General features: G+C 36.1%; 1 protein-coding gene across 3 annotated transcripts in view; it reads right to left on the reverse strand.

Annotated features, from left to right (window-relative positions):
• EEA1 (early endosome antigen 1) overlaps positions 1-16,765 on the reverse strand; it is a 156,571-nt gene that overhangs the window by 26,747 nt on the left and 113,059 nt on the right. For all 3 annotated transcript variants that reach the window (XM_037745758.1, XM_017548612.2, XM_037745757.1), the window contains 3 exons: positions 14,184-14,297; positions 12,476-12,631; positions 10,239-10,378 (listed from right to left, as the gene is read on the reverse strand). In XM_037745758.1, the coding sequence (XP_037601686.1) occupies positions 10,239-10,378; positions 12,476-12,631; positions 14,184-14,297 (410 nt within the window). The remainder of the gene's footprint in view (positions 1-10,238; positions 10,379-12,475; positions 12,632-14,183; positions 14,298-16,765) is intronic.

Genomic DNA, 16,765 nt, shown 5'->3' on the forward strand with positions numbered 1-16,765 from the left:
AATGAAAATGGGCCCATTTCTATTGGGCCCATTGGAAACAAAAAGAACCATTGGGCCTGCAGGGTTTTGGGGGAAGAGAACAAAAGCTGTCTCAGAGGTGATTTACATGGACTGATGACTGGATTCTAGAGATAATGATGAACCATTTGGTCGGTAATGTAATGGATCAGATATGCTCCTCAAATATCTAGGCACTGGAAACTGCAGTGAGAAGGAATGATACCTGATGCACAAGATACACTTCTATATCCTCTGATTCAAAGTATCAGGATCCAATTTAGTAGATATGAAAATGAGAATATTTTCACCATCATATCTCCAAACAAGGATGAAAATCATGAAGATGTGAAACAACTTCATCATCAACTCTGATAGGTTTTATTTCATCATCCTGAAGAAGACTTTTCTCAGGCTTTTAGTCTCCACCTTTACTACTGGAATAGTCAAGAGCTCTCATCCCCTTGACACAAGTCAAGTCCATCAATTCATTCAGAGTAGCTGATTTGATGTTTAAAGACAAAATGTACTAAAATATAACCAGCCATCTGAAGACATCCAAATAATTGGGGTGGAACTGATTTTTATCCAAAAAAATTCTGGTGAGTGATGCTTACTGAAGATCTCATCATGGCAGAACCCAAATTCAGCATCAACATCAAGGATAAGCTGGGCAAGAGATCAATTCTACCTTGGGAGTGAAGGAATGATGCTACAGCTCAGCACTTTTATGGCTATATATGTTCAGAAGCACATACCCATTCTGCCACCAGAGACATTTGAAACTTCATAAATCAATAAATCTTATAGGTCTCAATATCTTCTAAACCAATCCATCCTTATACTCAGAGCTGCTATGCATCCATTAAACACTTTGGTGCAAATTAGAAAAAAGATACTCTCCTTCAAGATAATTTGTTCCATCTATGGCAAAACTATCATAATATGCTGATTTTATTAAAACAAGACTTAATACTATTATCTGCATAAATCTTACATCTAACATTGACAAGTGAAAAGTGGGTAACTGAAGAAAAGAAACAAGACACGACAAAATGTAGACAGACAAAGAGAAGCTTTCACATTTAAAAGCTGTTTTAAAAAGCAAAATAAACACAAATCTAAAGATGGAAACAACAAAGAGGAGAAATAAAAAAGCTGTTTTAAAAAGCAAAGTAAACACAACTCTAAAGATGGAAACAACAAAGAGGAGAAATAAATAACATAAAAAATTAACAAAATCAATTAAATCAAAAGCTTTTACAAAAGTCTGATAAAACTAATAAATCTCTAATTAAGTTGATTTTTTAAAAGACAAATTATCAATATTAAGAATAAAAGAGAAAAACTACCACAGATCCTACAGACTTTAAAAGTATAATATTGTGAACAACATTATGCCAATAAATTTGAAGTTTAGAGAAAATGAACACATTTCTGAAAGACACAAATTACCAAAACTGACTCAAGAAAAAAAAAAGTCAGAAAATCAGAATAGCTCTCTATCTATTAAATGAATTGAAACCCAAAGGAAACAACCCAGAAAGAGAACTCCAAGCCTAGCTGGTTCACTAGTGAATTCTATCAAACATTTAAGAAACAAATGATATCCACCCCATACAAAGTACTTCAGAAAGGAGAAGATGAGAAAATATTTCTCAATTCCTTTTTAGGGCCACTAAAACTCTGATATCAAAATCTGACAATGATATTAAAGGAATACTACAGACCAATATCCCTCATAAATATGTGAAAAATTTTTAACAAAGTATTATCAAATCAAAAACAGCAATATATAAAAAGGTAATATAGCATGGTCAAGTGAATTTATTCCAGAAAAGTAAGGTTCTTTTAATAGTAAATCAATGTAATTGACCATATTAACAGAATAAAAGAGAAAATCCATATGATCATTTCAATAGATACAGAAAAAAGAAGTTGATAAAATTCAATCCAAGCACAATAATTTTTTCTGAGACAGAGTTTCGCTCTGTCGCCCAGGCTGGAGTACAGTGGCCCTGGAGTGCAGTGGTGCAATCTCAGCTCACCGCAATCTCCACCTTCCAGGTTCAAGCGATTCCCATACCTCAGCCTCCCAAATAGCTGGATTACAGGTGCATTCCACCACGCCTAGCTGATTTTTGTATTTTTATTAGAGATGGGGTTTCACCACGCTGGCCAGGCTGGTCTCAAACTCCTGACCTCAGGTGATCGGCCTGCCTCCCAAAGTTCTGGGATTACAGCGTGAGCCACAAGGCCAATAACTTTTTTTTTTAATAACTAGGTATCAAAGGTAATGTCCTCAATCTGATAAAGGGAATCTTAGAAAAACCTACAGCTAACCTCAAATGTAATGATGAAACATTTAATATTTCCTGCCTAAGATTATAAATAATGCAAAGATGTTTGCTATTACTATTTATATTCGAAATTTTACTGGATGTCCAAACCAGTGAGAAAAGGGCATAAAAGGTCTATAGGTTGGAAAGGAAGAAGTAAATTTGTCTCTATTCGCAGATAACATCACTTTCTAATTAGAAAACATCAAGAACTCTATAAACAACTACTAAAACTAAAAAGTAAATTGAGCAAGGTTAAAGGGAGAAAGTCAATATAAAAAATTGTATTTTTTTTCTAGTCACAAGGAAGTGGAAAATTAAATTTAAATAACAATTTATAATTGCATTGGAAAATACTCAGTAATAAATTTAACAAAAGATGGACAAGATGTCTATGGTAAAAATACTACTTAAAATACTACAGAGGTGGATGCAAGATGGCCAAATAGGTACAAGCTCTGGAGTACAGGTCCCAGAGAGAACAACACAGAGGGTAAGTGAGCACCGCATTTCCAAATGAGTTATTACTGCCCACAGACCAGGAGATTCCTGGGGTGAAAAGCACCACAAGCTTTCAACACGGCTGTTTCAGCCAGTGCAGCAGGTCTCCACACAAAAATCACACAAATCTGGGCAGCCATTTCAACTGGTGCGTGGAACACCTGGGAGACAGAGCTGCCTATTCAACTGAAAAAAAGGGGGCTGAAACAGGGAGCCAGGTGATCTGGCTCGGCAGGTCCCACCTCCACAAAGACCAGCAATCTGACATGCTCTGGACTGAGAGTTTCCCAGCAAGCACATCTGGACCTGGGACGGTCCAGCTCTGTTGGAGGAATGGCGTCCGCCACTACCAAGGCAGTCTGCATTACTGAGCCAGACTGCCATTACCGAGGCAGTTCTAACTATACCTCTATAAACAAAACCACAAGGAAGTTCACATAGCAGCTGGGCAGAGCCCTCAAAAGCTCAGCAATGCCTCTGCTGGCAGACTGTGACTAGGCTACCTCCTTGCTGGGCAGGGCATCTCTGAAAAAAGGCAGCAGCAGGTCAGAAACTTATAAATAAAGCCCCACCTTCCCAGGACAGAGCGCCTGAGAAATAAGGTGGTTATGAGTTCCGCTGCAGCAGACTTAAATTTATCTGCCCAGCAGCTCTGAACAGAACAACGGAGCTCACACATCAGCACTTGAGCTCCTATAAGGAACAGACTGACTCCTCAAGCAGCTCCCTGACCCCTGTAGATCCAAAGAGCCATCTCATAAAGGAGAGCTCAGGCTGACATCTGGTGAGTATCCTTCTTGGACGAAGATAGCAGAAGAAGAAACTGGCAGCAACCCTTACTCTTCTGTAGCCGCCGCAGGTGACCCCCCAGACAAGCAGGGTCTGGAGTGGACCTCCAGCCGTCCTATAGCAGGGGGATCTGAATGTTAGAAGGAAAACTAAAAAACAGAAAGAAAAAACTACATCAACAAAAAGGACGTCCACTCAGAGACCCCATCCAAAAGTCAAGAACTACAAAGACCACAGGTAGATAAATCCACAAAGATGGGAAGAAACCAGCACAAAAAGGATGAAAACACCCAAAACCAGAACATCTCTCCTCCTCGAAAGGATCACAACTCATCACCAGCAAAGGAACAAAGCTGGATGGAGAATGAGTCTGATGAATTGACAGAAACAGGCTTCAGAAGGTGAGTAATAACAAACTTCTCTGAGCTAAAAGAACATGTTCTAGCCCAATGCAAAGAAACTAAGAACCTTGAAAAAAGGTTTGATAAAATACTAACAAGAATAAATAGCTTAGAGAAGAATATAAACAACTTAATGGAGCTGAAAAACACAACACAAGAACTTCACGAAGCATACAGAAGTTTCAACAGCCAAATCAACCAAGCAGAAAAAAGGATATCAGAGATTGAAGATCAACTCAATGAAATAAAACAAGAAAGCAAGATTAAAGAAAAAAGATTGAAAAGAAATGAACAAAGCCTCCAAGAAATATGGGATTATGTGAAAAGACCTAATCTACATTTGATAGGTGTATCTGAATGTGATGGAGAGAATGAATCCAAGCTGGAAAACACTCTTCAAGGATATTATCCAGGAGAACTTCCCCAACCTAGAAAGGCAGGCCAATATTCAAGTCCAGGAAATACAGAGAACACCACAAAGATATTCCTCAAGAAGAGCAACCCCAAGGCACATAATCGTCAGATTCACCAGGGTTGAAATGAAGGAGAAAATGCTAAGGGCAGCCAGAGAGAAAGGTCAGGTTACCCCCAAAGGGAAGCCCATCAGACTCACAGCGGATCTCGCAGCAGAAACCATACAAGCCAGAAGAAAGTGGGGACCAATATTCAACACCCTTAAAGAAAAAAAATTTCAACCTAGAATTTCATATCGAGCCAAACTAAGCTTCATAAGAAAAGGAGAAATAAAATCCTTTACGAACAAGCAATTGCTGAGAGATTTCATTACCACCAGGCATGCCTTAAAAGAGCTCCTGAAAGAAGCACTAAACATGGAAAGGAACAACCACTACCAGCCACTCCAAAAATGTACCAAATGGTAAAAAGCATCGACACAATAGAGAAACTGGGTTAACGAATGGGCAAAACAACCAGCTAGCATCAAAACGGCAGGATCAAATTCACACATAACAATATTAACCTTAAATGTAAATGGACTAAATGCCCCAATCAAAAGACACAGACTGGCAAATTGGACAAAAAGTCAAAACCCATCGGTGTGCTGTATTCAGGAAACCCATCTCATGTGCAAGGACACGTAAAGGCTCAAAATAAAGGGATGGAGGAAGATTACCAAACAAATGGAAAGCAAAAAAAAAGCAGGAGTTGCAATCCTAGTCTCTGATAAAACAGACTTTAAACCAACAAAGATCAAAAGAGATAAAGAAGGGCATTACCAAATGGTAAAAGAATCAATGCAACAAGAAGAGCTAATGATCCTAAATATAAACGCACCCAATACAGGAGCACCCAGATACATAAAGCAAGTTCTTAACGACCTACAAAGAGACTTAGACTCCCACACAATAATAGTGGGAGACTTTAACATTCCACTGTCAATATTAGACAGATCAACAAGGCAGAAAGTTAACAAGGATATCCAGGAATTGAACTCAGATCTGGACCAAGCAAACCTAATAGACATATACAGAACCCTCCACCCCAAATCCACAGAATATACATTCTTCTCAGCACCACATCACACCTACTCTAAAATTGACCACATAATTGGAAGTAAATCACTCTTCAGCAAATACAAAAGAACATAAATCATAACAAACCGTCTCTCAGACCACAGTGCAATCAAATTACAACTTGGGATTCAGAAACTAACTCAGAACCCCACAACTGCATGGAAACTGAACAACTGGCTCTTGAATGTTGACTGGATAAACAATGAAATGAAGGCAGAAATAAAGATGGTCTTTGAAACCAACGAGAATGAAGACAAAATGTACCAAAATCTCTGGGACACATTTAAAGCAGTGTCTAGAGGAAAATTTATAGCCATAAATGTGCACATGAGAAGCAAGGAAAGATCGAAAATTGACACTATCATCAAAATTGAAAGACCTAGAGGAGCAAGATCAAAAAAACTCACAAGGTAGCAGATGACAAGAAATAACTAAGATCAGAGCAGAACTGAAGAAGACAGAGACACAAAAAAACCTTCAAAAAAATCAATAAATCCAGGAGCTGGTTTTTTGAAAAGATCAACACAATGGACAGACTGCTAGCCAGATCAATAAAAAAGAAAAGAGAGAAGAATCAAATAGATGCAATGAAAAATGATAAATGGGATATCACCACCGATTCCACAGAAATACAAATTACCATCAGAGATTACTACAAACAACTCTATGCACACAAGCCAGTAAACCTCGAAGAAATGGATATATTCCTGGACACTTGCACCCTCCCAAGCCTAAACCAGGAAGAAGTCAAAACCCTGAATAGACCAAAAACAAGGTCTGAAGTTGAGGCAGCAATTAATAGCCTACCAACCAAAAAAAGCCCAGGTCCGCATGGGTTCACAGCCGAATTCTACCAGACACAAAAAGAGGAGTTGGTACCACTCCTTCTGAAACCATAACAAACAATCCAAAAAGGGAATTCTTCCCAAATCATTTTATGAGACCACCATCATCCTGATACCAAAACCTGGCAGAAACGCAACAAAAAAAGAAAACTTCAGGCCAATATCCATTATGAACATAGATGTAAAAATCTTCAATAAAATACTGGCAAATCAATTGCAACAACACTTCAAAAAGCTTATCCATCACAATCAAGTAGGCTTCATCCCAGGGATGCAAGGCCAGTTCAACATACGCAAGTCTATAAACATAATCCATCACATAAACAGAACCAAAGACAAAAATCACATCATTATCTCAATAGATGCAGAGAAGGCCTTCAACAAAATTCAACAGCCCTTTATGTTAAACTCTCAATAAACTAGGTATTGACAGAATGTATCTCAAATTAATAAAAGCTATTTACGACAAACTCACAGCCAATATCATATGGAATGGGCAAAAACTAGAAGCATTCCCTTTGAAATGTGGCACTAGACAAGGATGCCCTCTCTCACCACTCCTATTTAATATAGTATTGGAAGTGCTAGCCAGACCAATCAGGCAACAAAAAGAAATAAAGGGTATTCAATTAGGAAAGGAGGAAGTCAAATTGTCTCTATTTGCAGATGACATGATTGTATATTTAGAAGACCCCATTGTCTCAGCCCAAAATCTCCTTAAACTGACAAGCAACTTCAGCAAAGTCTCAGGATACAAAATCAACATGCAGAAATCACAAGCATTCCTATATACCAATAACAGACTTAAAGAGAGACAAATCAAGAACAAACTGCCATTCACAATTGCTACAAAGAGAATAAAATACCTAGGAATACAACTAACAAAGGATGTAAAGGACCTCTTCAAGAAGAACTACAAACCACTGCTCAAGCAAATAAGAAAGGACACAAACAGATGGAGAAACATTCCACGTTCATCATTAGGAAGAATCAATATAGTGAAAATGGCCATACTGACCAAAGTAATTTATAGATTCAGCACTATCCCCATCAAACTACCTATGACCCTCTTCACAGAACCAGAAAAAACTGCCTTAAACTTCATATGGAACCGCAAGAGAGCCTGCATAGCCAAGACAATTCTAAGCAAAAAGAACAAAGCTGGAGGCATCATGCTACCTGATTTCAAACTATACTACAAGGCTACAGTAATCAAAACAGCATGGTACTGGTACCAAAATAGAGATATAGACCAATGGAACAGAACAGAGGCCTCAGAGGCAATGCCACACCTCTACAACCATCTGATCTTTGACAAGCCTGACAAAAACAAGCAATGGGGAAAGGATTCCCTGTTTAATAAACGGTGTTGAGAAAACTGGCTAGCCATGTGCAGAAAGCAGAAACTGGACCCCTTCTTGACACCTTACACTAAAATAAACTCCACATGGATTAAAGACTTAAACATAAGGCCTGACACCATAAAAACCCTAGAAGAGAACCTAGGCAAAACCATTCAGGACATAGACATAGGCAAGGACTTCATGACTAAAACAACAAAAGCATGGGCAACAAAAGCCAAAATAGATAAATGGGATCTAATTAAACTCCAGAGCTTTTGCACAGCAAAAGAAAGAATCATTAGAGTGAACCAGCAACCAACAGAATGGGAAAAATTTTTTGCAATCTACCCATCTGACAAACGGTTAATATACAGAATCTACAAAGAACTAAAACAGATTTACAAGAAAAAAACAAACAAACCCATTCAAAATTAGGCTAAGGACATAAATAGACACTTTTCAAAAGAAGACATTTATGAAGCCAACAAACATATGAAAAAATGCTCATCATCACTGGTCATTAGGGAAATGCAAATCAAATTCCACATTGAGATACCATCTCACACCGGTTAGAATGGCAATCATTAAAAAATCTGGAGACAACAGATGCTGGTGACAATGTGGAGAAATAGGAATACTTTTACACTGCTGGGTGGGAGTGTTAATTAGTTCAACCATTGTGGAAGACAGTGTGGTGATTCCTCAAGGACCTAGAAATAGAAATTCCATTTGACTCAGCAATCCCATTATTGGGTATTTAACTAAAGGATTATAAATCATTCTATTATGAAGACACATGCACACATATGTGTGGCACTGTTTACAATAGCAAAAACCTGGAACCAACCCAAATGCCTATCGATGACAGACTGGACAAGGAAAATGTGGCACATACACACATGGAATACTATGCAGCCATAAAAAATGATGAGTTCATGTCCTTTGCAGGGACATGGATGAATCTGGAAACCATCATTCTCAGCAAACTGGCACAATAACAGAAAAACAAACACCACATGTTCTCACTCATAGGTGGGTGTTGAACAATGAGAACTCACAGACACAGGGAGGGTAGCATCACACACTAGGGTCTGTTGGTGGAGAATAGGGGATGGGCAGCTGCGGGTAATGAGGTTGGGGAGGGATAACAGGGAGAGAAATGCCAGATACAAGTGATGGAGGGGTGGAGGCAGCAAACCACATTGCCATGTATGTACCTATTCAACAATCCTGCATGTTTTGCACATGTACCCTAGAACCTAAAGTGCAATAAAAAAAAAAAAAATACTATTTAAAGAAATTAAAGAAGGCCCAAGTAGATAAAGACATATGTTTGTGTATTAGAAGATTCAGTGTTGTTAAGATGTCACTTCTCCCCAAATTGATTTACAATTTCAATGCAATTCTAGTCAAAATCCAACAGCTTTATTTGTAGAAATGGACAAGTTAATACAAAAATGTATATGGAAAAGCAATGAACTTACAAGAGTCAAGACAATCTTGAAAAATAATAAAGTTGAAGCTACATTTAAAATATACCATCTTATGGTATATTAAAATGTTTTATGGCTATTTTTGTGCATTACACCACACAAACTTAGCTACATTTATGATTTTCAATATCATAATTATATTAGGTAATATGATATTAGGTACCAATACCATGATACTGGTGTCAGGGTACCATGTGGTTGTCTACAGGAAAAGGATAAGGAAGGTCTTGACTAGAAGGGCAAGTGAAAAAACTCCAGGAGTGATGACAATGTCCTATATGGGGCTGTGGCTAGATGCATAGATACACAGAATACACACTTACTAAAACTCAAAGTACATATGTAAAATCTGTGCATTTAACTGTGTGAATTTCACCTAAATAACAAAAACAAGAAGTACACTGGTATTTTTGTTTCCTTTGTTTTTATAAACATAGACAATCTGCCAGAATGCATCACATAGCTGAGGTCATTCTTTTTGTGAGACAAAGTATCACTTTGTCGCCCAGGCTGGAGTGCAATGGTGTGACAGCTTTGACCTGCCGGGCTCAAGCAATCTTGCTATGCTACCCAGGCCGACAAGATCACTTCTTATGAGAAAGAATACATTCCCTGCTTGGTATAGCCAGAAGTCTAACTACTTTTGAGTACTACGTAAATACTCCTGAATTTTTAAATTTTACATTAATTTATTCAAATTAGCAAACACTTCAAAACAATTGATTTACCCCAGGGAAATGAGCAGCTTATCACTGTTGAAAACACATGACCCAAAGTTTGAAAAACTAAGTTTTCGGTCCTTTGTAGTGAAGTTTTACCATATTATGATGGCTTCATTTTTTCATTCATATTAACATCAGCAGTTTATAAAATCAACACAAAATAAATATTTAATAAATCTTTAAGCACTACGATAGCAAAATTTAAATCTGAAGCAAATTTCAATACTTAGTTTATAACCTTTTCCCTTAATTTATAAGTAAAATGGTTTAGCTTACATTTCTTTCTCCATTTCAAGTTGTTTACTCAATTCTGTGGCTCTAAGCTCTAAATCTGTGTTCATCTGTCTTTGCTGCTGTAGATCTCGCAAAGCCTGCTCCTTGCTTGCTTTAACTTCGAGACTATCAGCTTCTAGTTTCTATGGAAGAAATATGGTATGGCAGCCATTTTAATATTAGTAATTAGCAATCCATTATTAAATATTATAACATTTTGGTTTATATTCAAATAGGTGTGAAATACACAAAAATAAACATCAAATATTTATTATAATATAAAATACATTCTGAAACCATTACTAAGGAGGTTATTTATTTTAAAATCTTTCAGAAGAACCAGCAGAAGGCTTTATACATAATAGGCAGCCGCTAAGTGCTGATGTTTAAAATTAATTCTTGTCTGGGCACAGTGGCTCACACCTGTAATCCCAGCACCTTGGGAGGCAGAGGCAGGCAGATCACTTGAGGTCAGGAGTTCGATACCAGCCTGGCCAACATGGTGAAACCCCATCTCTACTAAAAAAATAAAATAAAAATACAAAAATTAGCTGGGCATCGTAGTCCACACCTGTAGTCCCAGTTACTTGGGAGGCTGAGGCAGAAGAATGGCTTGAAATTGGGAGGCAGAGGTTGCAGTGAGCTGAGACTACACCACTCCACTCCAGCCTGGGCAACAGAAGGAGACTCCATCTCAAACAAACAAACAAACCAATTCTGAATAAAAGAATCAACTTAAAAGAAACATAGTTTTACCTCCATAAAAGTTTTTATCTCAAGCATGAAAAAATAAGTTAACAGGTTCACTCATGTACTCACTTAAAATATATTATTTTTTATAGCCATAGTTAAAAACACTGATGTAATTACAAGATATTTAAAACTAAAATGAAGTTCTCATATACTCCTCATTAACACCTATTGATCCAAAATATAAAGCCAATTAAATTCCTCATTTTGTCTTGGACTAGATAACATTGTTGTTCTTCAGAATATAGTTTGCATCTCATATATATACATGTAATTATGTTTGTATTTTTACAAACTTACAACATCAAACTGTTAAAATTAAGTTTGTAAAGCTTTACACAATAATACTTGCACAGTGGTAGTAATTTTGCACAATAAATATTTTATGAATTGATTGGTACCTGTAGCCCTTACCATTGACCTACACTGAAAATATTCATTAAGTAAAAGGTATTTGATGTAGCTATTCTACATGTCCATATAAAAAATATAAAATGCTCCATAAAATGATAATTACAAAGTATTAGAGCTGATCATCACAATAAACACTCAGTTCTAAATGACCACTATTTTTTAAAAGGTACCCAAATCGAATTCTCATTAGATACTTTTCAGTAAAATAATACTTCTGTTATTTTTAACCATGCCTAAAGTACTTTGCGTTTGCTATTATCATTTGCCATAAAGAAAAGAAAAAGGAACCTATAAACAGAATTGTAATTCTTCTCCCATATTATATTGGTATGTATGTACATATGTACATTTCATGACTCTACAATCATACACATATGCTTCACCTGGTTGTGGAAGTATAAGTTACATATATATAGTAACTTGAGGAGTTTCTGTTTAACTGATAGTAGCTCAATTTTTTTTAATTTATTTTTTACTTTTAGCCAAAGGCAGTTAAGAAGCAAGTGGTTCTAGTTTAAAGGACAAAAAACTGAGGTCAAATCCTTCTGAGATGTCTAATCATTTCATCCTTCAGTAAACCATTCACTTGGAGTTTTGTTAAAGTAAGATGCAGTTTATCATGGTCTCAATGTGTTATTAAATTAGAGGCAAAATTGAAAGGATATGAAGTTTTAAAAAGGAAAAAGGATACCATATCTGAAATGTGATATTGGAATAAGTTGGTAGGAGATGGAAGAATGAAGGATTAGAAGAGACTTCACAACAAAAAATTGGTAAGTTCCTTATAATTGTAGAGTAGATCCCTGGTTAGTTGTCTTTGGAAAAAGTAACACATTACAATGGAATCAGTATATATGCTGCCTGTCATTTATAAAAGACACTCATTAAGAAAGAAATTAAAAATAAAGATAGAATTCAAAATTAAGACATGAAAAATTACAAGTAATTTTTAAACATTTTAAACCACAACTTCACCTTTCTTTGTTAATTAAAAATCTTTGATTCCATGTAGGTCATGAGATTCCACTGCTGCTGAAGTAGAAAATATGACTAAATTCAACTTCTTTTATACGAACCTTAATTTGACCTTCTAGCTCTTCGATTTTCTGTTCTAAAGAGAGATATTTTTCTTTATATTCTTTAAGATGACTTTCCAGCTGACTGCAATGTTCTTGCTTGTCTTGTAACTTTGCAGTGACCTGATCCAACTGAGTAGTAATCTTATTTAACTCCTTTAGAAAAGTACAATTGAAGAAAACTTTGGTAAGGCTTAGTATATTGTAGTGCCCAAATGTTCAAAGTAAAATTGAAAATACTAATTTTATTTAAAAAAATATTTGTAGTAAGATCTCAGGTAAGTCTAATGATATTTCAGAGGCTATACTTACCTATTAATATAAAAACATGAACTAAATTCATACGTAGTCTAAGATATTAAGTTTATATGTATAATAGTTTAATAGCTTTTGAATGTTTAAGAAGAATTCTTTTAGGAACCAAAGATACAACAGAATATCTGCCAGGCTAATAATCAAGTAATACTTTTATATTATAAATAAATACTTTCAACGTTCAAAGCACCATTTTTTTGAAGTATTTTAAAAAAATATTACAGTGATTATATCTATGAGGCTTGTTCAATTTATCTGGAATATTCAGTTGCACAAAAAGAATAAAATAAAAATTACTAACAAATCTACTATGTACCAAAAGTAGGATATATACCAAATTTAAGAGCAAACATTCCATTTAAATAGGACTGTAGTAAAGGGTGAATATAGAAAACTGTTTCTTAAGTTGATGTACTTCTGTATTATTATTTTTTTTAAAAAAAAGACTAATAAGGCTGGGCACAGTGGCTCACACCTGTAATCCCAGCACTTTGGGAGGCTGAGGTGGGTGGATCACCTAAGGTCAGGAGTTCAAGACTAGCCTGGCCAACATGGTGAAAGCCCACCTCTATTAAAAATACAGAATTAGCTGGGTGCAGTGGCCCATGCCTGTAATCCAGCTACTTGAGAGGTTGAGGCAGGAGAATTGCTTGAACCTGGGAGGTGAAGGTTGCAGTGTGCCAAGATCGCACCATTGCACTCCAGCCTGGGCAACATGAGCAAAACTCTGTCTCAAAAAAAAAGAGGGCGGGGGACAATAACTAATATTACTCCCTGAATAACAAGTAAATTTTAGAAATTCCTACCGGTAAAAGCTAAGAAAAATCTACCAGCAACATTTGCCTTGATCCTAGAGTAGGATGTTTCTATTCTATCAAAGTATTGAGAAAAGTAACTCTTGTATTCCCTCCAGCTCCTCCCTTCCTCCTATTCCCAAGAAAAGACTAACTCTTATAACTGAGGTAGAACATATAGTGTTCTTTTCCTGCTTCCAAGTGGCAGTACATCTGGGTCATGGTCCTGCCTACCTACTAAAAACAAGTGTGGAGGTCTGCCCTTCCAATCGTCAACACTTTAAGGGATGAGGCAACAATTCAAAAGTTAGGAGTAAATGTTTCTGCTCTACAGTAACGTCTAGGCTAGGGAAGAAGAACCGTATGAGGAAGCCCAACCACAGCAGGAGCTTTATCAAAAACAAAGCTGATATTTTTATCTCCATCTAGCTGACCCCCACCTTTACTACTCAACTGGTTCTGAACTCATGGAGAAATTAAGGCGGATAAGCAAGTCTATCACAAGATTATACAAAACTGAGTATCATCTTTACATGTTTGCAATTTGTTTATCTACCAAAGCACTGGGTTACAGTATGAAATTGCATCAGTTTCCCTACCTGTTGTTTATCTTGTAATGCATTTTGAGCTGTGTCCAAATGATTCTGAAGATCGGCTCTTTGAGCAGTTTTTGCTGCTTCTGCTGATAGCAATAGTTCAGTTTTGGCTTTAATCTGTAACAACATTTACAAATTATTTAATTTATATTTAGTTCTTGATTTCCTTTTGCTTGAATGCACACTGCTTTTGTGATTAAACAATTTAAAAATTAAGTCAGGCCAGGCATGGTGGCGGGCATCTGTAATCCCAGCTACTCGGGAGGCTGAAGCAGGAAAATCACTTGAACCCAGGAGGCAGAGGTTGCAGTGAGTCGAGATCACACCTCTGCACGCCAGCCTGGGTGATAGAGTGAGACTCTGTCTAAAATCTCACACACACACACACACACACACACACACACACAGAAAAGATATACTTTTGTCCAGAAAAAAGGCCACTGTATTTTTCAGAAGTGAATATCTGAAAGTCTACCACTCTTATTATAAAGTAAATAACATACCCCAAAAAAATGATGGCTCCAAAGATAATCAAGAATTACAGAATTCAAGGACTCAAAACAGCCAGACAACTGGCACTTTGTAAAATTCAGTATTCCCTGATAATTTCTCACTTAAAGGGTTTACTTTTGATACTTAGAGTCAAAATATTAAACATTAAAAATTCAAGGCTTTCAACAACAGGCTTTCAATAAAAATCAAACAAGCAAACAGATCTATCTTGTTAGTGTTACTAACAAGATCTATCTTGTTACTCAAAAGTAACACTTTAAGTGTTTGAATACTTTTAGTACAACTCACTTCGAATAAGAAAAGCAAAAAATGAAAATATATATGTAAAAACACATATTTAAAATTAACATTTTGAGAAACAGAAAAATGGGGGGAGCATTCTTTTAGCTGGTTGAAGAGAGGGTCAATGAACATAAGAAATCTGAAATTTACATTGTATGCATAATTACAAGCTGAAGGAAAAATTCAAACAATTTTTTCTCAATACCTAAATACTTAATTTTCACAGAAATAATAGTTACATCAAGGTATACACATCTACACTGATTTAAAGGTAAAAACTAAAGAAATCTTCCCTTTAAACAATACATAGTAATTCTATATTGATAAATATATAGCATAGACTATGAATATATTTTTGCAAGAGTCAGCTTTTTTTTACATATGGCATTTCATCTATCAGAGGAACCAAAAATTCATGAAATATTTTAACATATGATAACCACTCATGATCTTTTTTATACAGCATGCTTCGGCTAATGTGATACATATATATTTCAAAGTCATGTTGCATATAAAGAAAGTTTGGGGGAAATTAAGTAATTGCTCCATGGTTTGCCTCATTTTAGAAAGGCTTCTGATGGGGGCGGGAAATGTGCCTATTCATATAGCCAGCCCCTCTGCTTACTTTTTTTTACAGACAAGTACCTAAAAGTACCAATTGCTACAAGGCTACAATTGTTACAACTTTTGCATTAAGGCCCTTAAAACAGTGAAAGTAGTGAAGTGCCCTCATACATGGACATAATAATTTACCCTGATGCTGTCCTGATCATGCATATGAGGAAGTACCCTAGAAGGGATCAAAAGGTATATTATAGAACTTAAAACTGAGAAACAGCTTAAAAGTCTCATTTGTATAGTTAAAGAGGCATTCCAGAAAAAAAAAATTATCTTAACAGTTAAGCTACAGCTGGCTACAGCTAATATCCCTTGGCTAAGCAATTTTGGTTGACATTCATTTATTAATAATATCACTTAAAGCACTAGGTTTTTCTCAGAGTGCTAATTCTCAAAAGAAAAGTAAGGCCACGCATCCTACTTTATGAACTAACACTAGTTCACTAAGAAGTTAAAGCAGTTTTGAAAGACGCCTCAAAAACTTAAAAATATCTACAGGTAACACTTTTCAAAGAGTAATGGCAAAGAAGAGGTTATTGTCAAGGTGATAATGGGAGCAATGATAGTAACAAAAAATGGGCTGATCTCATTGTTGGAACTAGCTCTGAAATGAATGGCAGTGGAAGGGCAATCTTTTGTAAAGGAAAGGATCCTACAATGTAGAAAGAACCACAGACTGGCCTAACACATTTGTTCGTCCACATTGTCTCTACACTCCCATTGCCTCCCCATGCCCCTCCCCCTTACACTGGACATTGATATATCGGTTTATCTATCATATAACTCATCTAACAAATAATTTTTTTTAAAGTGTATTCTCTCCAAGTTCTAATAAGTATGCCAGTTATATTATTTTATTATATTCCTGATTTCCAGTGGCATCCTTCTCTTAAAATAAAATCAAGGCCTGAACTATTTCTACATGTTTCTCTTCTATAGCACAGAATAAGAAATCAATAGTAAGAATGGAGAATAACAGTTACCTATTATACAAGTAAGACTAACCATGAAATTCACAAATGATATAACAAAAAATTATGTCTTACTGCTCACCCCATGATTGACTCATTGAGCAAGACTGCTATATAGACTTCTGAAAGAATACAGTATCATGTAGGGGAATTTTTTTTTTTTAATCAGAAGTCAGACCTTTAAAGGAAGATTAAAAAAAT

Source organism: Cebus imitator, unplaced genomic scaffold (assembly GCF_001604975.1).
Source record: "Cebus imitator isolate Cc_AM_T3 unplaced genomic scaffold, Cebus_imitator-1.0 Scaffold212, whole genome shotgun sequence".
NCBI classification, from domain to species: Eukaryota; Metazoa; Chordata; class Mammalia; order Primates; family Cebidae; genus Cebus; species Cebus imitator.